The sequence below is a fragment of the Lepidothrix coronata genome, unplaced genomic scaffold (assembly GCF_001604755.1).
Source record: "Lepidothrix coronata isolate B3197 unplaced genomic scaffold, Lepidothrix_coronata-1.0 Scaffold255, whole genome shotgun sequence".
NCBI classification, from domain to species: Eukaryota; Metazoa; Chordata; class Aves; order Passeriformes; family Pipridae; genus Lepidothrix; species Lepidothrix coronata.
In genome coordinates this window covers 222,993-247,801 of record NW_016690435.1, presented here as the reverse complement: position 1 = coordinate 247,801, position 24,809 = coordinate 222,993, and the positions used below count along the sequence as shown (strand labels likewise).

At 42.0% G+C, this 24,809-nt stretch overlaps 2 protein-coding genes across 4 annotated transcripts in view; one reads left to right on the top strand and one right to left on the bottom strand.

The window, feature by feature from the left end:
• DZANK1 (double zinc ribbon and ankyrin repeat domains 1) overlaps positions 1-13,386 on the bottom strand; it is a 29,317-nt gene extending 15,931 nt beyond the window's left edge. The window contains 10 exon segments of the mRNA XM_017835336.1: positions 1,663-1,755; positions 6,720-6,833; positions 7,761-7,878; positions 8,570-8,655; positions 9,206-9,318; positions 10,046-10,142; positions 10,477-10,594; positions 11,616-11,769; positions 12,406-12,530; positions 13,344-13,386. Of these exon segments, the coding sequence (XP_017690825.1) occupies positions 1,663-1,755; positions 6,720-6,833; positions 7,761-7,878; positions 8,570-8,655; positions 9,206-9,318; positions 10,046-10,142; positions 10,477-10,594; positions 11,616-11,769; positions 12,406-12,514 (1,002 nt within the window). The 5' untranslated portion in view covers positions 12,515-12,530; positions 13,344-13,386.
• Positions 13,387-13,437: 51 nt separating this feature from the next.
• On the top strand, positions 13,438-24,060 carry POLR3F (RNA polymerase III subunit F). 3 transcript variants are annotated; one of them, XM_017835387.1, is made up of 9 exons: positions 13,438-13,488; positions 14,296-14,413; positions 17,077-17,144; positions 18,181-18,248; positions 19,037-19,149; positions 20,942-21,085; positions 21,837-21,944; positions 22,663-22,854; positions 23,410-24,060. In XM_017835387.1, the coding sequence occupies exons 2-9, from the start codon at positions 14,357-14,359 to the stop codon at positions 23,485-23,487; spliced, it is 828 nt and encodes a 275-aa protein (XP_017690876.1). In that variant the 5' UTR covers positions 13,438-13,488; positions 14,296-14,356; the 3' UTR covers positions 23,488-24,060. The 3 variants fall into 3 exon arrangements, with proteins under 3 accessions (XP_017690876.1, XP_017690875.1, XP_017690874.1); XM_017835386.1 differs by having other exon boundaries at positions 13,445-13,529; XM_017835385.1 differs by lacking the exon at positions 13,438-13,488 and adding an exon at positions 13,502-13,584.
• The last annotated feature ends 749 nt before the right edge of the window (positions 24,061-24,809 follow it).

Genomic DNA, 24,809 nt, shown 5'->3' with positions numbered 1-24,809 from the left:
TATTACTTTGTTTTTCTACTACAATCAAATTATAAGGGTAAGCAAATAAAACAGGTTTTTCATCTGAAACTGCTAGAGGTTTAGTATAGATCCCAGTTAGGACAAATAGGACTTAAAACTGCTTTGTAAGGTTTGGCTTCAAGGCTTATGCAGTTTATTTTCTCTGCAAGTCAGGAATACGGATAAGGAACACAACCTGAGGAAAATTATTTGTATTACACCACAACAGCAAGTAAGCAAACATGAAATAGCCCTATTTTCATCTGTGGCCTGTATTTCAACTGAAACTAAGTAATTTAAGGGTTTAATTGGAAGATAAAATTTACGAAGGCACAAATCTAAATGTCTTCTAAATCTATATTATTTAATAACCATTAATAATAATATAAGAATTACTATTATTATTTAGAAATTACTAATGTTTATCACTAATTAATCTATATTATTAGTAAAATTTCTGATTACTATTAATAATTCTTAGTAAGCAATTAACTTTCTCTCTTAGCTGTTACAAGACATGAATGCTCCATATGCCTAACTTACATATGCAGCTACATATTACATATCTACATGTCTACATTCAGTGAAGCAGCTAAACATATATTTGTCTTAGGTAAGTACAGAATCCTACTGAAATTCACTTTGAAATGACACTTCAGTGGCTACACAAGAGACTTTTGCCTCTAGCAACAGTTTTAGAACTCAGGATGTTAGCCATTATAATCAGATTTTAACTTGCAAATCATTATTTTTCTCTCATTTCTGTATTTATCACAACGTGGAGAAGTGAAAGGTACCATAAGTTACCATAAGTAACATTTACTACCGCTTTTCTCACCTCTGTGCAGAGTCACAGCCAAATACAAGCATACTAGCTGTATGCACATAATGGCCAGTCTTCGCGAGCGAAGATTTGGGAAAGGTCATTAACCCTTCAAGCCTGCGCAGTGGATTTTTTAGGTGAGACACAGCGTGCGCTGAACTGAGCCCACCCTTTAATCCTGAGGTTCATCTGCCGGGGCCAAGCAAACTTGGACAGTGGCAGTGAGGTCCCCAGGACGTAGGTTTGTTTAGAGTGACCTTCTCTTAGATGGATTGCCTTACAAGGCTGACGAGCTCCATCTGCCCAGGGGGCTGGGAATCGAACCCGGGTCGCAGCGGTGAGAGTCCTGCACCCTAACCACTAGACCACCAGAGGCCCCTGTATGCACATAGAAGAGGCAGCAAATGGAGATAAGAAAAAATAATGTAAAAGTGGAGATAAGAAAAATAATGTAAAAGCATATTTTGTTTTCAGAAAATAATTGAAATCAGTGTGAATGATCTTCCTCATGTATATACTCGACTTTTCTATTGCAATTGAAAATAATCTGAACAAAAACAAGCCTTCCTTGGAGTCAAGACTACCCATTTTCTAAGAGCCTTTTGAGCTTTCTCAATGGCATTCATAATCCTGACTTCCATGGGTGAAACTTGAAGGTACATGATACACTTCTGTTTAGCTGGACGTTTGTGATGGAGCATCTGTGGCAGTACTGGGCTTGAATATGACATGGGGGAGGAAATCTCTGTCCTTGTAATATAGGGACACAGGGATATACCGTCAGTTTTCCAAAGATAAAGAATGTTATGCTTTTATTTCATTGATGCAAGAAGCCTTACCGTCTGTATTTCAGGCAGTTTGCTTTCACAAGTTGCACAGTGTTTATGGTGAAGAGGATTTCTTGTGCCACACACCTGACAAATTACTTTACCCTTTTAAACAGACAAAGAATACATTTCACATAGTATTTGAAAACTGTAAACAACGAAAAGAACGAGAGGACTTGATCTTACAAAGTGCTGTGGTTATTCAGCCCTGCAGATAGAAGAGATACTTAAACTCTGTGCTGTAGGTTTCACACTTTAGTTAGGCCATATTGCCTGGTCATCACAAATCTGTGTATCTTGGTGACTAATTTTTTGAAACTATGGCATAGTTTCCTCAGGAGATCCAGTATCAATAGCTCCAGATATTTGTATATACTAGTGTCAGTTTGCTTAGTCACTACACTCACGAAAAACAGACAGTCCAGTACCTGCAAGGAAAATTATTAATAATATAATAACTGTTAATAATACAATACCATCATATCATTAGGTGCCTTAAAATATCCTTAAAAGGTCTTAGCACAGTCACTATTAACAACTGAGTTTCTACCAGGGCTAAGAATAATGACACTGCTATTTTGATTGTTGCCACCAAATAGTTCAGGTCTGCCTTTGCACCTACATCAGGGCTACCATAAAACCTTCCACTTGGGCCAATGGCTATAAACTACCTTTGGTGGGTTGACCCTGGCTGGAGGCCAGGTGCCCACCAAAGCCACTCTACCACTCCCCTCCTCAGATGGACAGGGAAGAGAAAATATAATGAAAAGCTCATGAATTGAGATAAGGGCAATGATAACTGATTACTGTTATGGGAAAAAAGAACTCAGCTGGGGGAAATTAACTGAATTTATTACCAATCAAATCACAGTAGGATAATGAGAAATAAACCCAAATCTTAACCCCACTGCCCACTCCTTCTGAGGCTTAACTTTTCTCCTGATTCTCTACCTCCTGCCCTCCTCAAGAGCACAGGGAAATGGGGAATGGGGGTTACAGTCAGTAACCTTCCTTCCTTCTCAGGGGGAAGACTCCTCGCAGTCTTCCCCTGCTTCAGCATTGGGTCCTTCCCAGGGAAGAGAGTTCTCCATGAACGTCTCCAACATGAGTCCTTCCACAGACTACAGTTCTTCATTAACTGCTCCAGTATGGGTCCCTTTCCACTAGCTGCAGTCCTTCAGAAACAGGCATGGGTCCCCCATGGAGTCACAAGTCCTGCCAGCAAACCTGCTCCAGCTCTATTCATGGGGCCACAGGTCCTGCCAGGAGCCTGCTCCAATGTGGGCTTCCCATGGGGGCACATCTGCCTTTAGGCATCCATCTGGTCCAGTGTGGGGTCCTCCATGAGCTGCTTCCCCATTAACCTCTCTGGGCTGCAGGGGGACTGCCTGCCTCACCATGGTCTTCACCAAGGGCTGCAGGGTAATCTCAGCTCCTGTGCCTGGAGCACCTCCTCTCCATCCTTCTTCACTGACCTCGGTGTATGCATAGTTGTTTCTCTCACTTCTCACTTCTCACTTCTCTCATCTCTGGCTGCAATTTGCTTCTGTGCAATAACTCTCCCCCCCCCTCTTTAAACATGTTATCCCAGAGGCCCTCCCTCTGTTGCTTATTGATTCAGCCTTGGCCAGCTGTGGGTCCCTCTTGGAACCAGCTGACATTGGCTTCATTGGACAAAGGGAAAGCTTCTAGCAGCATCTCAGAGAAGCCCCCCCTATAGCCCCCCACCTTGCTACCAAAACCTTGCCATGAAAACAAAGTATCTCTGTCAATCACATATTTAAGAATTATCATTAAAATCCACATTAAAGTCAAAATAACATCACAATACTGAATGAAAGTGGAAGATTTACACACAATTCACCCCTCTTCCTTTCACCACAATTACAACACGAGAAATTCCCCATGATCGCTCCACTCTCTAACACTGTGCAGTTCATATTTTGTCTGTTACCTCTTCCAATTACTATCCTTATCTCAAATTCCTCATGCCCCACATAGGGCACCAAAAAGGACTGTGATGGATTGACCTTGGTTGGATGCCAGGTGCCCACCAGGCCACTCTATCACTCCCCTCAGCAGGACGGGAAGAAAATAAGATGGAAAAAACCTCATCAATCGAGATAAAGGCAGTTTACTAAAGCAAAAGTGAAGGTCATGCGTGCACAAGCAAAGTTAAAAACTCGGAGATTTTCTGTTTTCCATCAGCAAGTGATGTCTAGCCACTTCCTGGGAAGCAGGGCTTCAGCATGCATAGAGGTTGATCCGCAAGGCAAATATTGTAAATAATGAATGCCCACCCTACCCTTCCTTCTCCTCTTTCTTAGCTTTTATATCTGAGCTGATGCCATATGGCATGGAATTTCCCTTTGGTCAGTTTGAGTCAGCTGTCCTGACCATGTTGGCTCCCAAGATTTTGCCCACCCCCAGCCTACTGGAGATGTTGGAGAGATAGTGCTGGTGCTTGCCAGCACTGCTCAGCAGTAGCCAAAACACCAGTGTGTTATGGACACCTTTCTAGTTGCCTGTGCAAAGCACAGCACTGTGAGAGCTCCTGTACGAAAAATGAACTCCATTTCAGCCAGGTCCAATACAGACATCAAGCTGGTAACTGCCTCACATTATGAATCTCCTTTGTTATCTGATTAGTCTTCAGATAGTAATCTTCTTTCATCATCCTTCTCCTTCCAAAAATGTTTGCTTGCTATTATCACAGAATCCCACTGAATGGCTGAGGTTGGAAGGGACCTCTGGAGGTCACCTGGTCCAATCCCTCTGCTCTGCCCTCTAGAAGGGCCACCTAGAGCTGCTTGCCCAGGGCCATGTTCAGATGGCTTTCGAATATCTCTAAGGATGGAGAATCTACAACCTCTCTGGGCAACCTGTACAGGTGCTCAGTCACCATCACAGTAAAAAAGTGTTTCCTGATGTTCAGATGGAACCTTCTGTGTTTCAGTTTGTGCCCATTACCTCTGGTCCTGTTACTGGGCACTACCGAAAAGAGCCTGGGTTTATCTTCCTCCACTTTGGCCACAGCAACCTCATGCAGCACTACAGGCTGGGCACAGAGTGGCTGGACAGCAGCCAGGCAGAAAGGGATCTGGGAGTTTGGATTGACAGGAAGCTGAACATGAGCCAGCGGTGTGCCCAGGTGGCCAAGAAGGCCAATGGCATCCTGGCCTGTATCAGGAACACTGTGGCCAACAGGTCCAGGGAAGTGATTCTTCCCCTGTACTCAGTGCTGGTGAGGCCACAGCTCGAGTACTGTGTTCACTGGGTCCCTCAGTTCAGGAAGGATATTGAGGTGCTGGAGCAGGTCCAGAGAAGAGCAACAAGGCTGGTGAAGGGACTGCAGCACAAGTCCTATGAGGAGAGGCTGAGGAAGCTGGGGTTATTCAGCCTGGAGAAGAGGAGGCTCAGAGGAGACCTCATCATTCTCTACAACTACATGAAAGGAGGTGGTAGCCAGGTGGGGGTTGGTCTCTTCTCCCAGGCAGCTATCAGTAAGACAAGAGAGCACGGTCTTAAGCTCTGCCAGGGGAGGTTTAGGTTAGATATTAGGAAGAAATTCTTTACAGAGAGGGTAATCAGGCATTGGAATGGGCTGCCCAGGGAAGTGGTGGATTCTCCGTCCCTGGAGGTTTTTAAGATGAGACTGGATGTGGCACTTAGTGCCATGGTCTAGGAAGCATGGTGGTAGTGGACATTGGACTTGATGATCTCAGAGGTCCCTTCCAACCCAGCTGATTCTATGATTCTATGATCTTCTTGCACCCTACCTTTAGGTATTTATATACATTGATGAGATCGCCTCTGAGCCTTCTTTTGTCTAAGCTAAGCAGTCTCTGCTTTCTCAGTCTTTCCTTTAGACACTCCAGTCCCTTAATCATCTCTGTGGACCTTCACTGGACTCTCTCCATTATGTCCATGTCTCTCTTGTACTGGGGAGCCCAGAACTGGACACAGTACTCCAGTTACAGGCTCACCACAGCTGAGTAGTGGGGAAGGATCACCTCCCTTGACCTGTTGGCAACACAGTTCCTAGGGGCTTTGGCTTTCCTAACAATGCCTCTGCATATTCCTCCCAGGTTACCTGTCCCTGCTTCCACCTTCTGTATATTTCCTTCTTATATATCTGAGTTTTGACAGGAACTCCTTGTTTATCCATGCAAGGCTGCTGGCACTTCTGCCTGTCTTCCAGCTTATAAGGATGGACTCCTCTTGATCTTGGAGGAGGTGATCCTTGAATCACCTTAAATCATCACTACTTTTCTTGGACTCCTCTTTCTGCAAGGCCTTATCCCATGGGACTTTTTCAAGCAGATTCCTGAAGAGGCCAAAGTCCATTCTCCTGAATTCCAGGGCTGTGATCTTGCTTTTGTCTCTGCTCTTTCCTCTCAGGGTCCTGAACTCCTGTTTTGTGGTCACTACAGCCAAGGCTGTCTTCGACCTTCACATCTCCAAGAACGCCCTTCTTTCCTTCTAAGTATAACGTCCAGCAGAGCACCCTTCTTCTCTGGCTTCTCAACCACTTGTGCCAGGGAGTTATCTCTGATATTTTCCAGGAAGTGCTGGATTGCTTGTGCTCGGCTTTGTTGTTTGTCCAGTAGATATCAGGTGCCTAAAATCTCCCATGAGGACCAGGGCTTGTAAATGTGAACCTACTTCTACCTGTCTCCAGAAGGCCTCATCCACTGTTTTTTCCTGGTGAGGGGGCCTACAGCAGACACCACTACGATGCCACCCATAGAGGCACAGAATCATAGAATCATTTAGGTGGGAGAAGACCTTTAAGATCATCAAGTCCAACTGCTAACCTAACATGCGAGCCATCGCTCCACACTCCACTGCTACATCATGTGCTCTTCAGCATGCATTCCTGAGCTTATGTTGTTCACTTTTAATCCTTAGTTCTATTCTAGGTGTTTTTAATCCTACTAACTCTTAAAGCTCTCATAATATAATTATACAAAGCCAAGTTGGATCAAAATATTTGTAATGAAGTAATTTGTTAGAAAAATGCATGCCAGGAGTTAAATCACTTTTATGTTACATTTGTTCTCAATTACCTTTATGCAGGTGTTGTTTTGGGGCTGCAGCTGTGGAGCTATTGGTGACTCACATACAATGCAAGTGGGTGTATTCATTGGCACAGGATGTCTGCATTCAAGACATGGTGCCATCTGAAGAAAAAGCCACAACACAGCATGGTAAGGACCTCAATGAAATCATTAAAGTTATAATGAGATTTCAGTATTTTCCTATCTGGAGTCTACATCAGCAGCAAAGTCACTTGAAACAAAGAAACTGACAACAACTGAAGCTGATATTGATCCCTAAAGATCAAAGGCTTTTGAGAAAATATGAACACATCTGGAAAGACAATGCTGAAAAGGTACTAAGTTAATTTTCAGTAAAATTAAAATGCTACTATAAAATATGTACAGGTAATTGAAATCATCCTAATTATGAATCTCCTAAATTTTCGTTCACGAAGCCTAGCCATGATGATGATGATGAATTATGAATCTAATCTAAGCAGGCAGTGAATCTTCTCAGTCATTACTTAAAACTACAGCACTGCCCCAGACAAGATATCTTTCTGATGATATAGGAAAGGAGACACACCATTGACTTGTTAGATCAGGTTATTATCTCCTGGGAGGGGCTTAGGGAAGACAGTTACAGGCACCACTGCAAAAACTTGGTGCTCTTACATATGCCCACACATGCCACTGTTTAAGGTTTCAGGAATATTAGATCGATCTTCTAAAGCTATGACATAAGCACTAGTTATTAGCTAACTGCACTAGTTAGCATTGGAATAAGACACATATTCGACACAGGCAAATAAAACACAATTTACTTTTTCATTGTTTTCCCTATTAAAAAACATGGCACTTGAAGAAATCTATGGTTAATTTTGCTCAAAATTTGAGAGTTTCATCAGCTCTACTGCTAAAGGTATTGAGCAGAACAAAACAATTAGAACAGAACTTCCAAATGAAAGTGCGACTAAGTAACAGGTTTGCCAGCACTGAGTGTGTAACTTGCAGAGGATGTTGTTTACTCCAAAGATGATGTGTTGATTGTTACGACATTTTGCTGACCTGCCTTCCTTCAGGGAGTGGGAAGCGATGTACCGGCACAGGTGGGATAGGAGATCCACATTTCTGACAGAAGTGAGCCAACGGATTAGACAGGCGAGGTGCAGAACAGTGTGCACATCTGAAAATAAGACCAAACTAGCTGAGCTTGTTTTAGTATTGCACTGCTGCATAATAATTAATAATCTGGAACTTGTTGTGACAGGACTTAGGCCACTGATTTCTCAGTTGTGGTTTCCAAGCTGTGGTGGTCTACCAGACCATACCCCAGCATTCATGATATGAAGTTCTGAATTCTAAACAGCTTTGCAGAGTAGAAAGCTCTCTGGCTGCTATGGAATTTCATACTTTCTTCCTCACCATGAGGAGGTAAACATGTGAGGTAAACAGGTCTCCTGACATGCAGTCTGTATCAGGCCTCACTGCTGCAGCATGGGGAACCACTGATGTAGATCACAGAACCCTTCCAATACTGATAAGCATTACTATTCTGTGAGACTACTCCAGTGAGCAGTTTTCACCTGCAGCAGTAAGGCTGTAGTATAATTTGAAAAGATAGTTTATCCTCTGACTCTACAGGTCTTAGAAATTTTTTTTAAGAGATGATAAGACAGTTGATAACTGTGTATGGTAAAATGTAAATAAAACGACATTTAAGAGAAGGCCTTACCTAGATTATATTATTCAGTTATGAGCCAGTGTCTGTCTTTGCTTTCCTAATGTTTATAGAGGCCCACAGTATTACCAACTTGCTTGCAAAAGGTTCAGACACTTTCCAAAGGACAAATATGTTAAAAGGAGAAGTCACTTACTTAAGGAAATCTGTTTCCCTCTGGATCCTTGACACTTGTGTGCTTGCTAAGCTTTTCTGGTTTGTCACTGCAGAAGAACTTGCAAACTGAAATGAAGTTACTTCTTTAGCCCTTAGAAGCAAATATTTGCAAAATACATATAAAAGTAGCAGAATCAGCTGAAGATGCTATTTGAAACAACAGGAAACAGTGCACTGAAATGCACTGCTTTAAGGAGCATCAACAGTACTCGATTCCCCCGTTAACTGCCTTAAGGACCCAGAGCTTCTTCCAATAAAAATAAATCAATCTCTTGCTATTTACTTTCATGACAGCACTACTGAATATTGAGTTTCAAATATTAACTTGACAACATACAGCAGTAGGTATTTGCTAATTGCACATTCAGTAACATAGCAGAAAAGAATTAGTAGGAATGTTAATTTTCTTTGCCTGGTTTTGTCTATACTGATAACTGTAAACTGCTTTGGGTATTCCTATTCTAGTATGTCATTACCATTAAATTTAAATCAGGACTGTAAAATACAGACAAAGGCTGAGAGATCTGAGAAATCACAAATCTTCATATCTTCATTTTTTTAGACCTCTGTCCTGATGACAGTCTTACACAGTTTTCTTCAGCACCCCTTTGCTTACCTGTAATGATTCTGTTGGTGGTGCTGAGACAGATTCTTTTCTGTACCCTGTTGTTCCCAAATGACTGGCAAGGAGCTGTGGTCCTTGGAGGGATCTATGAGAAGTCTTTCTTTCTGTTTCCAAGATTAAAATTACAATTCTGTTATTCCACTGTCATTCACTTCATGCAGTAATATATATCTTAACATGAATATTACATACTCTCGCTAAGCATATTAAAAAATGTATCTGACATCCAGATTTTGGGTTCAAATAAGCTGCACGGAATTACAGGAAACTGAACCAGAAGAAAAATCATGTCTCTCTGAAAAAGCCTACTTTTGTATTTTTCTTTATTTACAGTTTTATTCCTTCCTTCATGCTCAGAAAAACTCCAGCTCCTAAAAGTAAATTAATGAGTAAACAGTAGTACAATTCCCTGCTCTTAAACAGTCCCATTGCCATTGCCATGAAATAAAAGACTTTATCTACTGTGAAAATCTGGGTTAAACTCTAATTTGTGCTTTGTATTTTATTTTGGAATCTTACTGCAAGCAAACATAGTAAAGAACTCTGTAAAGGATTTGTAATCCCACCAATTTAACATCATTTTCTGGCACAAAGAGAAATACAGACTTGGGCCTTGTTATGTTGCTGAGAAATTAATGACATTTTAATAAGTTTTTAAGAAGTAATGTGAAATGTATGGAAGGTAAGTTTTGCTCTATTTGCAGTGTTGAGCAGAGGATGTTTTGTCCTCTGAGATGGTTTTAAAATTACCTATCTGATACAAGAGGAAAAGGTTACACTATTTTCTGCTAAAACAGAAGACTATCTCAGTTTTATGAAGTAATACTATACCTTGAAAGTCTTGGGGTGTTTCACCCCAGGCGGGCTTGATTTCCACATTCAGTCCATTCTTCCTTGATTTTGTAGTAAACATTCCACCTTCCTTATTCTAAAAGGTAATTCCATTTGAATTCCAGACGAAATTTTTGCTTTTGCTCAAATCCTCTCTTGCTATATATTTAAGCTATTTATTTTCAATGCAAGCATTTGAAAAACTCCTATTATAAATGTATTTTTAAAACATTTGATGTGAATTGTTCATAAAATACCACTGGGGAAAAAAAGTGTCCCCTTGAAATTTTAATATTACAAAAAGGACCAAAGCAGCAAAGATGGGCAGACAGAGAAAATAAATATATTAATAGTATAGACAGTTTAATCTCTAAGTAACATATATATAATATTTTATATTCACATAAGGGGTTACAATTGCTAAAACTTACCCGTGCGGCTATATCTTTTAGAAAATTCTTGTCATCATCTTCAACAGAAACAAGGATGTTTGGTTGCTTGTACTCTACCAGAAACACCTTTGTTACGACTGTACTCTTCCTGCAGTCCCTGAAAATCAATGTTCACAAACCCATGTGCAGCAACGAGCCACTGATTAACATGGCTCATCTGGCTGAACATCTTTTCCAAGGTTGCCAGTTACTACTTCAGTTGATTAAGTATAATCCTGGGCAATATTTAGGTAATAAAAAATCTTCAATTCGCTAATACATGTTAAATTACAACAGTATCATTGAAATTGCTGTAAATGTGCAAACCACTCAGGATAAAAACATACTGGAAACAAGTGTTAATCTAGGTAGTGATAAAAAGAAAATACACATAGGCCTAGGTTTTGCATGTCCCTGCACAGGGAATATAATGTTGTTATATTCCAGCGCAAACACAAATGAAGGCTACCTGCAGGTGCTAACAACAGGGAACAGCAAGCACAAATCTCCAAGTGGAGTGGGAGTTTCTACTCTGTTGGAAATAAAAGATAATGCAACACAGTCCAGACAGAGAATTTATGTGTCCTCTCTCTGTCTCTAAGTATGAAGCTAGTTTGGACAAAGTCAGTGGCTGTGCAGCAAAATGCAATTTTCTTTCTATGTATTGTTTCTATGTATTCACCTTACCCAACATTGTACTTAAGCTATGAGGTTTGGCATTCTGTACTCCTTTGGGAGAAACTATGCAAGTTCCTGGAACGACCAGCTTCTATAAATCCATTGAAACACTGGATGAGCCCAGAAAACACCATACTGGTTCCTCTGGTGTTTCCGATGACCACACTCAAAAGGATGAGCACTAAGTATTAGCTTCTCACCCACAGCCTCTATGGATCATTGGCCCACACCCACAGCCCAGGAGATAAACACCAGAGAGATAATTCAACCACACAAACACTTGGTGGATAAATAGTATTATGAGAATGGAATGTCAATGCAATTCCTAAAGATCATTTCAATTGCAAACTGGCTGTGGAAAGGGGCATTTCTCACGGAGTGCCTTAAACAACATGGCTACAAGCTATGACTGAGATATCTGGCCCTTGCCAAAACAGGACTAAAATAAATAAGTTACTTACTTTGTAACTGCTAGTGCCTTGACCACTATTTTCCCAACTGGTAATATGATAGGACCCTTATACTTAAAAGTGTTACACTCTCCATAGCCAGGTTTCCTAATGAGTTCTGGTTTACTTCCATCTAAAGTGTAATAAATAGAGACTTCAGGTGTATCTGAAACAGAGAAAGTAATTATTCAAACTGTATTCAACCTTGGAAAAACAAGCTCTGCACTCCAGAGTACTCACTACTGTGCTTGATTTTTGTCACATAAACAAAATAGAGCAGTTCCATAAATGACTGAATGTTTGGGACCAAAACTCTTTCTGCCATGAAATATCAGTTACTCAATAGACACAATTTCATTATAAGCAACATTTCTTATATCAAAGTAGCTGGGCAATGGTTTTGTATGAAAACATTACAGCAGCTTATCCATTCCAATGACAGAAAAGATATTTTCTGCCATGGTGAAAGGTGACATTTTAAAACACGTAAGGAAAACATTGGGGGTGAGCCTGGCACATGATATTTTCAAGCACTGTTTTTGCAGTCAAAGCAAAATGTAACAGCTTAAAACTTCGACCTTGGAAGCAATTAAGACTGCTAACACATATAACTTGTATGTTGGTAATATTACTTGAATGCATAAAATTACATGCAAGTATATTTGGCACATCAAAAGCTGTTGGTTAATTTTGTAAGTTCCTTAATGAAATGCACACTCATAAAAATCATAATCAAACATGAAGAAAAGTATAGAGGCTAAACAATTCAAATGACCACAGAAATAAAGACTCTTATTCGTACCTGATTTTATTTCTACGAGAGTATTTGTGTCTATTTCATGTTTAGCCTTCCCTGGAAGAGGGATTCGAAGTGGTATGACCTGAGGAACTGAGACAGAGCCAGCTGTCATTTTTCTCAACAGCAATCTTTAAAATAGAAAAATAAAAAGGCAGATAATAATTTTCCTACACAGAAGAATGCACTGAGAAACAGTCTTTTAACATGATCTCTTGTCCTCGTTTTTTTCTCTTAAGAGAGAACACTGGATTCTTTAAACTGTTATTTGTCATTAATATTTGCATGATTTTCACACTGAAAAGGGGCAACATCCTACTTCCAACTCATTCTGTTGCAGAACTGTGAACAAAACTTGAGATGAGTACTGTGAGGGAGACTCCACAGCCTCTCTGATCTGTGCTCGATCACCCGCACGGGCAAAGTTGTTCTTCCTCATGTTCAGGTGATACACCACCGAGAAGAGCCTGGCTCCATCCTCTTGACATCCACTCACCAACTACGGGCGGATCAGATCTTTACCTGCCCCGAGGGAGCTGATAGGTTTTCCCTCAAGGCCCCGCCTGCTCTTGGCACACCTGGACCAAGGCACGCTGTGCTCTGTTTCAGCCTCCTGGGACCGCATCCCTGGCGGGAGACGCACGGTCCCAGCGGCATCCCCAGCGCGCCCGGCTCCCGCCACAGGGCGGCCAGGCCCCGCTTTCCGTCCCCTCCCGGCCCAGCCTGGTCCCCCGCCCGGCTCCATCCCTGCTGTGCCAGCCCCGCTACCTCCCCGCCGTGCCGGCCCCGCTCCATCCCTGCTGTGCCAGCCCCGCTACCTCCCCGCCGTGCCGGCCCCGCTCCATCCCTGCTGTGCCAGCCCCGCTACCTCCCCGCCGTGCCGGCCCCGCTCCATCCCTGCTGTGCCAGCCCCGCTGCCTCCCCGCCGTGCCAGCCCCACTCACCCGCCCGGCCCCGCCGCCGTCCCGTTTCCACGGCCGCCGCGCGCCGGCCTCTCCCGGCTCCCATTGGTCGTTGCGCTCCCCTCCGTTGCCCGTCTCAAACGTCATCTCGCCGCGCCAGGCCGGCCGCGCCATGGCGGAGGTGAAGGTAAAGCCGGAGGTGCCCGACCCCATGGATGTCGAGAGCAGGTGCGGGGCGGGCGGCCCTGGGGGGCTCTCTCGTGGCAGATGGAGAGGCTGCCGGGCGAGAGGAGAGGCAGGACGCAGTAGGGGTGTGTGAAGGCCCGCAAGGGGCCAGGGAGACTTGTTTTGGTGTGGGGGAGACAGGCGTGGGGCGTGCCGGTGCCTTGAGGGGTGTTGTTCAGGGCCTGGGAGCTGTGGTTCGAGGCCTGAGTCTGGTCAGGAAATAGGTGCTGAAGAAGAGGGTTGCAGTTGTTTGAGGTACTGAGAGTTTCGTGCTGAGAGATGCTTAGGTGGCACTGGGAGACGGGGTCAGGTCACCTTTGGCTGCCTTGGTGTTTTTTCTGGTCTTGGAAAAGGGAATTGTGGTTTTTTTACATGAATTTTTTTTTTCTTAAAGGTATTTCATCACTATTTGCCTTCTCTGATTAGTCACCAGTTCCTTTCCATTGGAACCTTTTGTATAATAAAACATACAGGGAGCTTTAAATCCATGTTGTTAATAATGAAAACAACACAAAAGTAAAATAGAGCACCACACTCAGTGTTGTCAGCAAGAGCAGAGGTAGTTGGTCCAGCAGCTGGGGCAGGTTTATATTTGTCAGCACAAGGGAGTAGATGCTGGGTTCCCTCAAGAGACATGACCAAGAAACAGTCGCTGGATACTTTTGCCCTGATTTTTTCTTGTCACTCTCTTCCATCCTGACTCTAATACTTGAGTTTGGTTTCAGGTGCAACAGAACATGACTTTAAACTCACTTTTCTCCTCCCGCAGGATTATTGAGCTGTGCCACCAATTCCCTCATGGTATCACAGACCAGGTGATCCAGAATGACATGCCTCACATGGAAGCCCAGCAGCGAGCTGTGGCCATCAACAGGCTGCTCTCCATGGTAGGGGGATCTCACCTTCCTCACTCTATCTCAGCCAACCCAGAGCACGTACATACATACTCTGTACGTACGGTCTGCATGTTGGGCAGGGCTAGCAGATTGATCCCACTGGATTTAGCAGCATTTGCTATGATATACAGTTGCCATAGTTTACTTTTGGTAGCCATAAGCACTAATGATTGCTAAAGTTAATTAAGGTGTGCCTCAACTGACTCTTTCTAGTCTGCAATACAAAGTTAACATGGAGGTGTATATCGATGTGGATCACTGGGTGAGGAAGCTAACACTGAGAAGTACGACATTTGGGTTTTTTGATGTGTTTAGAGTTTTTTGGTCTTTTCACTATGTGTTACTTTGTAAAGCAAAATGTGTTACAATGGTCTAGAGTACCAGTTGGGTGCAAGTATAGTTCAGGGTTCATCAGGTGGAAAGATGGCCACGGGTGATAACCACAAGGCCCATTAATGATCGAGAATGAATTAGCTGGAGAGAAAAGGATGGATGTTAGCCCATGCTCTTATATGTCTTCTCTGAACCCCTCACAAAATCCCAAGGTTGTGGATTACTCTGATAACATGCAGGTGAAACATGTCAAGGAATTTTTTTGTATTTTCTGTAAATTTCCCTTGCCTCACTGGGCATTTCTCTTTACTGTATCAGGAGTCAGCCTAAGATAGGAGCAAGGATCACACTCGGCTACTCCGGCCAAGTGTTCAAGAATAGAGAGTAGCTGTTCAGTCTTGTTGGGTCAATGTGGTGTAAACTTGAGTAGCAGCTAAATGTTCAGGCTCTTTAAAAGATCAAGGTTCCTTTTGGTTCCATACCTAGCTGCTTCCTGAGCATGTGGAGTCAGGAAATAAAACAGTCGGAGTGGTGCAGTCCAGAGAGCACTTTGAAAAAGAGGGGAACTTGCTTCTTAGAAAGGATAGTGGAAAGTATCCAAACTGAGCAAGGTGTGGTGGTTGGCTTTTGTTGTTTTGTTTGGGTTTGCTTTTTTTACTAGCTGAAGAAATTTCTTCACTTTGATCCTATGATCCATACTAGGTATCACTGGAAGTAATCTTTCTCTTTTTTGTCTTTCTGTAATAAATGAGTTTTGTTATAGATATTACTGAGTGTGTTCAATAACTTTGAAAGGGCTGTCCAGATTTCATAATGAGGCTTCAAAGATAGTTAAGGCTTTGGAATTTGTTTAAAATTGATGCTTAGAAGTGGGGAGTATGTGGGAAGATCTAGAAAGTACTTCAGATGTGGGGGTAAATGGCAGTGAGAGCTCAGCCTTAATAAGCATCTGGTACTTTGATTTAATCTTCAAGTACCTCATCTGTAGCAGAGCGCTGAAGTGTAAGCTTCAATCAGCCAGGTAATGTAAATCTCTAAGAAACAAGATTGTAACTGTAGGAAAGGATCAGCTGGCAATGAAAAATGTTAATTAATGCTGTTATACAGGGTTGCATAATAATAGTATATGCCTCCGTTCAATCTTAAACATCCACTGGTCAGATTATATGACCAATACATCTGTTCTAGAGCAAGCAGCTGTCACAGGTATTGAGGCCATGTTACTGAGAACGCAACTGCGATGGGCAGGGCACGTCTCAAGGATGAAGGACCACCGCCTCCCTAAGATCCTGCTCTATGTTGAACTTGCCACTGGCTACCGCATGAGAGGAGCCCCGAAGAAAAGATACAAGGACTCCCTGAAACAACATCTCAGCCTTGGCCATATTGATCACCATAACGGGTCTACTCTGGCCTCAAATCGGGAGGCCTGGAGACACGCCATCTGTAACGCAGCTGTCTCCTTCGAGAACACACGCAGGATCACTCTCGAGGAAAAAAGGCAACGCAGAAAGAACCGTGTATTGCAGAATACACCATCTAAGGAGTCTTTCTGTTGTGCCTTTTGCAATCGGATATGTCTGTCGCGTATTGGCCTCATAAGCCACCAGCGTGCCTGTAGCAAATGTGGATAGAGCCTTCCCAAATCTTCGTTCGCGAAGCCTAGCCATGACAGGGTTACTCTCTTAGGCTTGTCTAATTGCTTGCCTCTTCAAAATAGGAAATAAGGATTTTCCTGGCCTAGGCACAAGTGTCCAGAGCAGAAGAATTTTTCTGTGTGTGAGAGATGCCCTTAACTTGCTTCTGAGAGTCACTGCCTATCCTAGTTGGCAGCTTTCCAGTGATGTCCACTTAGTAAAAAGTAGAACTTTGAACAATTCCAAGTTCCAGTAGCAAAGCTTATGCAGTAGAACTCCATTGTGATTTTTGGATTGCCATGCAAATGAGTGTTTTGTTGGAAAGTGAGAGTAAAGTACACAAGAACTTGATATCCCTCCTACCGTATGAAAGTTAGGAGAAGTAATAGGAAGTGCATAGATGTTGTGGGAAGGGTCAGGAACTATTTGTTATTTCTGATAGCTGATGATGAGTGGATACATGTCAAGTAAAAAAAAGATCCTCAAGAGTATTATTGTACTTGTAGGGAGAAAATATTCTCAAGGCTATTATTGTTTCCAGTAGTTAGAAATGTTAGTTTTCTTTCTTTATTATTTAGTTGACATTAAATAAGTTTTTTATTTTAGAATTTAAGAATATCCTTTGCCACCTTCTGAAACAAGCTCTTTGAAGAAAAGTAAATGTGTTGTGCCCATCTCTCCTAGGGGCAACTGGACCTTCTCAGGAGCAATGCAGGTCTCCTGTATAGAATCAAAGATTCTCAAAATGCGAGGTAAGCTTGTGTTTGCTGGATAAATATATTTGGAACACAATTCTGCAACTCATGCAGCATATCTGAGAAGTCAGTCAGCAGTGTAATGTGGATTCTGTCACATGGATGTCACAGAACATAACTGCTTGTTTCAGGAGGGTACATTTAACTCCCCTGAGCTCACCCTGAAATCTGTTTTAGGTGTAGTGTTCTCTACTGAGCAGAAGGTGCCATGGGACTATAGCTCTAACTTCCTAGCAGAGTTCCTGGTCTAAATGACAGCAAAGTGATCTCTGCAGACATATGTATGTATACGCTCAGGTGAAACCCAGCTGAAGCCTGACCAAACCTTCTGCTAACTGGGGTTCTGTGAACTTCCTAACTGCTCGTGTTACAGGATCAGCACTGATATTTACAGCTGTCCCAGGAGGCCACTTGAACTCATGCTCTTTGATTTATTAAAATGTACCTCCAAACCATGTCTTGCAATGGCTATGTAAACCTAAGTAAAAGATGCCTAGACATACTTCTGGAAGGAAATATGCTTCAAAATTATCCTTAGTGCAGGTGTATCATCCTTTCTTTCAAATGCTTTAGAAAAGGATTGCTGAGTTTATGCTTTCTTGGACCAGTGAAAAGGCATGTTCTAGAGTTAGGAGCATTCTACTATCCTTCTGAAGATGTTCTGTCTAGAGGCAGATTATCTTAAATTCTGTTTCGTGCTGTGTTTGACTTTCTGAAGTTGTGTTAGTATGTGACCCCAAGTTCCCCATTGTTATGGCAAGTTGAGTGATTCCTGCTTAGTCACTTTTTTTTCTTTCATATTCTTTCATTTTTCTTTCTCTTTTTTCTGTGGCTTCTCACTGGCAAGCTTGACTTGATCCAGAGAGGTTTACTGTCATGTATTATATTTGTCAATGGCTGGCTTACTGTATAGAGGGTTTTTTTGTGCATTGTTTTTTGGGTTTTATAGTACTTGTTTGTAGTTTTAAAAAAAATCTCCATTTTCTTTCAAATTTTGGACCTTTCAAAAATCTTGATATGTCTTTTTTTACAGTAAAATGAAAGGCTCTGACAATCAAGAGAAGCTGGTTTACCAAATTATAGAAGATGCAGGCAACAAAGGTAGTTTAAATTACGACTGTGAATGGTACTAACTCTGTTTGCTTATGGAACCATTCCTATCCAAATTTGTAAATGCTTCCAATACAATACAAATATAAAACTTTGAGTCCCCATACCTGATCTGTAGCTAATGTTCCATATATCTGCTTTTTTAAAAACAAAAGAGAAGGTGACATGTTTCTCTGTTAAAATAACCTGTCCTGGTTGACTTTTGGGAGGGGCTCTTTTAGAAGACTTGGAATAAGAATTGCAAGTTATCTGTGGGACTGTCAAGCCAAAGTATCTGCAGAACACTCCCTACTTAAAAGAAAATGCAGAACCAGGATTTAACAGGTGTCCTGCTGGCAGAAACCACTGCTAATGACAGGGCTTTCTTAGCGTTCATTGCACACTGTGGTTGAGAGTCAGAAGGTAGAACTAGTTGTCGTATTTTTGTTGAAGCAAACACTAGTTAGTTACAAAGAAGTACTAGTCAGTAAGAGCTTTTCTGTGGTGCATTCATGTTGGCAGTGAATGGAGTCTGCTTGTAAGTGCTCTGGGAGGAGAGGTAAAGGGCAAGAGGACAGTATGGTGGTTGTGATATGTATGTCTTGCTTTTTTCACTTGTTTGTTTTGTCCAAATCCCCTCTGTCAGTTCCCTCCCTTCTGCTGGGAGTGATAGGGATCAAGGATACATCCTGTGGTAGGCAAGTGAGTTAAGCAGTGTTGTGGCTTTTGGTTTGCGAGTATGTACAGAAACAAATGGTTCTGTCTATTTATTTTCTGTTCATTTCTCTGTTTTTAAACAGGTATTTGGAGCAGGGACATTAGATACAAAAGTAATTTGCCTTTAACAGAGATCAACAAGATACTGAAAAATTTGGAAAGCAAGAAACTAATTAAAGCAGTTAAATCTGTGGCAGTGAGTATTTTGTGACTTTTTAAAAACAATTTCAAACACTTGCTGCATTCTTTTGTATGATTTTAAGAGAGGACTGGGAGCAGAGAAACCTCATCCTACCTCCAGCTCTTTCACTGTGCACCAGTGTTTGACTCTGCCTTTAGTGTGCAGGTTTGAGGTGCAACAGATATGAGAGGCTATAATGTTTATTAAATAACAAATATACTGTTAATAAACATCACTATTAATATACAATTCTGTCACTCTTCCCCACTATTAATTATATGCCATTACAATCAAATTGGAGTTTTAGTTCTCTCAGTTCTTTGTTGCACACAACTGTTGTTACAGTTCTGCTACCCTTCACAAACCTCCTTGCACTGCTTGTTGCTAATCTACAGTTCTGTCACTGTTTTCCCCTGCACTCCCATACCTGGTCTTTAGGACATAAACCTAGGGCAGAGCCTGCTGGGTTTCCACCAGCATCCCAGTGGGCTTGAGTCCACAGGTCAGCTTCTCTGCTGTCTGTATGCATCCACAGTCCTGCTGTCTGCTTATCCTGCCCTCTCTTGATCTGACTTTTACACCTTATTCTCTTCTTGTGTTTGTTAACTCTCTTTTCTACCACTCTTTCCTCCTTTCTCCACTCAGTCTCCACCCAAATAAGCAACCTGTCCATAATTACTCTTTCTCAATTGGTTCCAATGTTGCTGTTGCACAATTAGGTATTTCTGATATTGAAGCAAACTCAGCCACACTAGTGATACAGTTACCTAGCTGCAAGTGGCTTTGCAAGGTTCCTCTGGATCTCCTGAAACTTCCTTCAGTTATCTGGTTCATACTGGATTTGTATTGTTTACTTCAAACAATTTCCAAGACATTTGATTCTGTTTCAGTCTTGGTTCCTCTACTTTGTTGCAGTTATTCAAGTTCCAGCTACTTTCCTATTGCAAACAGTCCACGTACCAGAGTAGGGCTTATCCTTTTCTATGTTTATCACACTGTTACAATACTTATGCAGTATCCTGTTCTTCCTTACCTGCCTATTTACAAATCATTTGTGTTAGCCTGTTCTTTGGACATTTTTCTAGTTTTCAGCAGAGATTCTGTTTTGTTGTGGGGTCTGGTAAACCAGATGGAAATAGAGAAGTTGGACAGAGAAAAGCAGTAGCTTTTTCATGTTCTTTTGAGGGATGCTGGCTTTATCTAATCATTCAGGGGATGTAACACTGCTGAAAATGCTTTAGTTGTTGAGTAATTCTTTGGACAACTTTTGGATAACCGTTGTCCTTTAACTGACTGCTACTCTCAGGACTGAAGCAGGATTCATTCCCATTCCCCCCGTCTAGGTGTGGCAGGAAAGAGTGGGCTCACAAGGGCTAACATTAGCTGCAGGGTTTAATCACATAAATCCTTGTCATCTGTGCATGGGTTCAATCAAAACAATCAAAAGCTTCTCCATTACATTTGTCTTTGCTGTCTTCTAAGGACACTTTCCTGCTCTCCTTTGACTGCAGAAAGGGATTAGAGTCAATAGAGTAAAATTAAACTCAGATCTTCTGTGAGGTTTGTATTGTGTCCATATTGTTAGCAGGGTTCTCTCCTCTAACACTATGTTATAAAATGATTGGGAATCGAAATGTGGTGATTGTCTCTTTATCTCTCTTTTACCAGAGGGTCAAACATGTTAAGGATAGCTTGAGTCAGCTGAATTTCTGTGCCTGAGGTATAGGAGTAATGAATTATCTGCTTAGATTTTCCTTTCTCGAGGAATACTTTCACCTGTTGAGAGCTGTACCCTTTTCTCTAACAGGCATCCAAGAAGAAGGTCTATATGCTGTATAACCTGCAGCCTGACCGGTCAGTGACTGGTGGCGCTTGGTACAGCGACCAAGACTTTGAGTCTGAATTTGTGGAGGTGTTAAATCAGCAGTGTTTTAAATTTCTCCAAAGTAAGGTGAGTGTCAATATTTGAGCCACCTTCCATTTGTGTTGTGCAAGTAATTATTTTCTTTATAAAACTGGTACCAAACAAGGCTTAAATTTTCCATAGGTGTTAGCCATTATTGCAGCTAGATTGGCAATCTGTACTGGACTATTATTTTTTGTCACAGCACATGTGATGGTGTTGCATATTAATGATGGATATTCTTATAACCTGTCCAAGGAGTGAAGCCTTTTATCGCTGACGTCCAATGACAAACTAGGCACCAAGGTACACAGGACCAAAAAATCTAGCAAAAGTCACTGTGTTTCCTGCAAAGCTCCTCATTTCTGAGAGGGTAGAAGACAAATCAGCTAGCTCTGCTTAGAAGACAATTGTCCCTAGTCTAACTGCAGGAGAAGCCTGCTGTTCATTAAATATGTCTGCAGTTTGCAGCATTTGTCTATTCCATTAAAATATGTTTTAACTGGCACTAGGTACAGCAGAAATTTTATTTTTGTCAACAAAATGCCAAATGCTGATATTCCTTCATATTAATCCAACCGCAGTGTAAATTTTGTGTCATTTAGTATAAAATTATATTTGATTGTGCACTGCATTGTCTCATATACATCAGTCTTAAGGATATGGCTTTAAATGCTAAACATGTCCCAGAAATGGTTTGGAAATCAACTTTTATACTTTAGTCTGCCTGAAACTGAACCATGAAGGAGGCTCTTGGCAGTGAGTACTGACTATAACTAATCTTTGCTTTTTTTCTCAGGCAGAGGCAGCTCGAGAAAGCAAACAGAACCCCATGATACAGCGAAACAGTTCATTCGCCTCATCGCATGAGGTGTGGAAATACATCTGTGAACTGGGAATCAGTAAGGTCAGAACAGATTAATCTTATTACAGTTCAAATTGTCAGTGCATGACTTGCTATGGGAGTTGGGTACTGCAGATTATGTGAAGGTCTTGTAAGTGCCTTAGAACCCTACAGTTTAGTGGAGGTGAGCTTTGAAGCTTTATTGCTTTTTGGGGAGGATCACTGATGCATAGGATTTCAGGATAGCTTGTACATCTGGGTTTTCAAAGATGTATAAAAGAATTAGCATTCACGTCCTTGTTAATCGTCTCAGCTTGTTTATATTTTATCATTTCTCTGAAGTTTACCTGTGCATTTCAAGGAGTTTTAGGGGAGAGAAAAAGAAAAGGAGGGGAAAAAAACCTTCACAATTATTGGTCACCATCAATAAGTGTATCTTCAGCAGTCTTGTCTTTTTCTTCTTTCACAATTATTTTCCTGCAAAACTGGAACTGTATCATGCTAGGATGATGTAGACACTTCAGATGCATAGTGAAGTTCTTTTCAGTAAACCAAGGCTAGTGCAATTCATAAGTGCTTGGTAGGTAGGAGGTAGTATTAGTATTTGCTTTTATTTTTGCATCTGCACAATCCCATAAAGTTCCCAAGTAAGAATGGTGCCTTTTTCTGAGCTAGGTTAGAATTCTAAGGATTTGTTACTCATGGTGTTTGCTTATTTTCTCCTTGCAGGACTTACTGGCATCCATCTTTCCTAATATTTCTTTTACATATTGTTTCTTAGGTAGAGTTGTCAATGGAAGACATTGAAACTATTTTAAATACGCTGATATATGATGGAAAAGTGGAGATGACGATTATTGCTGCAAAGGAAGGGACAGTAGGCAGTGTGGATGGACAGATGAAGTTGTACAGAGCCGTTAGTCCTCTCATACAACCCACTGGATTAGTCAGGACACCCTGTGGACTCTGCCCTGTGAGTAGCTAATTCTGTGTATAGTTAGATGTGTGCATGCAGATCTTGAATACAGTCCTGCAAATGGCCATTGCAAGGTTCTGCCCATGAGCGAGCCTCATGGTTTTCTAAGCCAGCTGTGCTTAAGAGTTACCCATGATGCCTTAGCTATGGTGTAAGAGGAAGGTTCTTTAGTTGGTCTAAAGCACCTGGTCTACCAGGGTATTTCCTACTTACATCCAGTCTCTTTACTGGACAGTATGTGAAAGAATGCTGTCAAATGTAGCCCGTTCCAAATTATATTTCTGATCCCAAGTGTGCCGATGTTTTTCACAAGCTAGCTTATTTCTGTCCAGCTTTTGGTCTCTCCGCCCTGGAGTGTAGGTAGGTAAAACTTGCCAGCATGTCTGTTTGCAGGATTTACTATGGGGGGATCTGTTTTGCTCTTCTTCCTCAGAGCTGGCTAGATTTTGGCCTGTGTTAGACTAATGCTTTCCTACTGGGGAAGAAGCAGAAAACATGTGAGCACTATCTAACAAAGTAATTACTCTGCTGACACAGGGCTTTCCTTTGCAGGTTTTTGATGATTGTCATGAAGGTGGTGAGATTTCTCCATCAAACTGTATTTATATGACAGAGTGGTTGGAGTTTTAAAGTGAAAGAAAACTGTAAACTTGATTCACAGCCAAAGTGACAAAGCAGCTTGCTTTTTTTTGAAAGTGGACTTGTAAATCTGTAAGGAATTTCAGGACATGGGCAACTTTGTTTTAATGATATATAAACCAGTAATGTATCTGTTGTGTGAGCTGTCCTGTGAGTGGACTGAAGATCAAAGCTGAATTGGAAATGTAAAGCCATTCTCATACAAAAAGTTGATTGTGTGGCTTGAAAAGTGCCACAGAACATGAGTGGTGATGCATCACTTCTGAAGATTGTGTTGGGTGCTCCACAGATGCTTATTCTGAATGAGAGAAAAGAAGCCATTAGCTGATCAGAAAAACTTGCTAACAAGTGGTACCAAGAATGAAATCCCGAACTTTGCTTTCAGACTGATACTGCTGGTGGATGCTGAAGTGCTAAAGCTCACACTTTTTTCCCATGATAGCTTCCATCTAATTGAAGACTAAGAATCTGATGTGGAAAAGATATGTCAAACAGAACACATGGATTCTTTATTATCTTTCTTACCTGTTAATTTATCATTAAAACTCTGACTTTTCTGATGTATATCTTTGCTTTATTTCCTGTATTGATGCCTGGTGCTGCATCTGTTGCATTTATTCCTAATCAAATTTCTAGTAGTGTGTTCTGCAGCTGCATCACATACATGGATACTGTCATAGTTTAACAAGATTACAACTTAGAAATCAAGAAACTTCAGGTGGAAGTGTGGAAAAGGAAAAGAACAGCTTTTTATTAACAAAAGCTGAATAAACAACAAATGGTGCAATCAAAAACTTTCAGAAGAAACAATACAAAGTCCCAATTCCCCAGGTGGGGGGAGAGAAACCCGTGGCAACCCGGCGGGGGGGGAGGGAAGGTGGGGGAAGGAAAGACCGGTCCCGGCAGTTCAACAGCTGCTCGTAGCCTTGTGTGCCCGCAGCAGCCAGCAGCCGATGGTTTCACAGTCAGCAATGAAGGAGTCCTTTTTCCCACAGGTAGTCCCGAAGGCAGAATACCTCGCTCTGAGATAGGTCGGTCTTTCTCTCTCAGTCGTTTTCTGCGAGGTGTCCCGTGGGAAAAAAAATTTCCTCTCAGGAAAAGAGAAGGAGTCAGCCGAAACCGGGCTCCCCGCTCTGTCCGGTCGGCCATCCAAAACCAAAAAAAACCTCCAAACAAAGAGCCTCTCGAGGCATGCTCCCCCAGCAACCGCGCTTCCCTGGGGAACCTCCCCCTTCCCCTGCTCCTGCGCTGCCAAGCGCGTGCAGCTTCGCTCCGTCCCCCACTCCCTCCCGGACTCCCCCCATCCCGGAAGA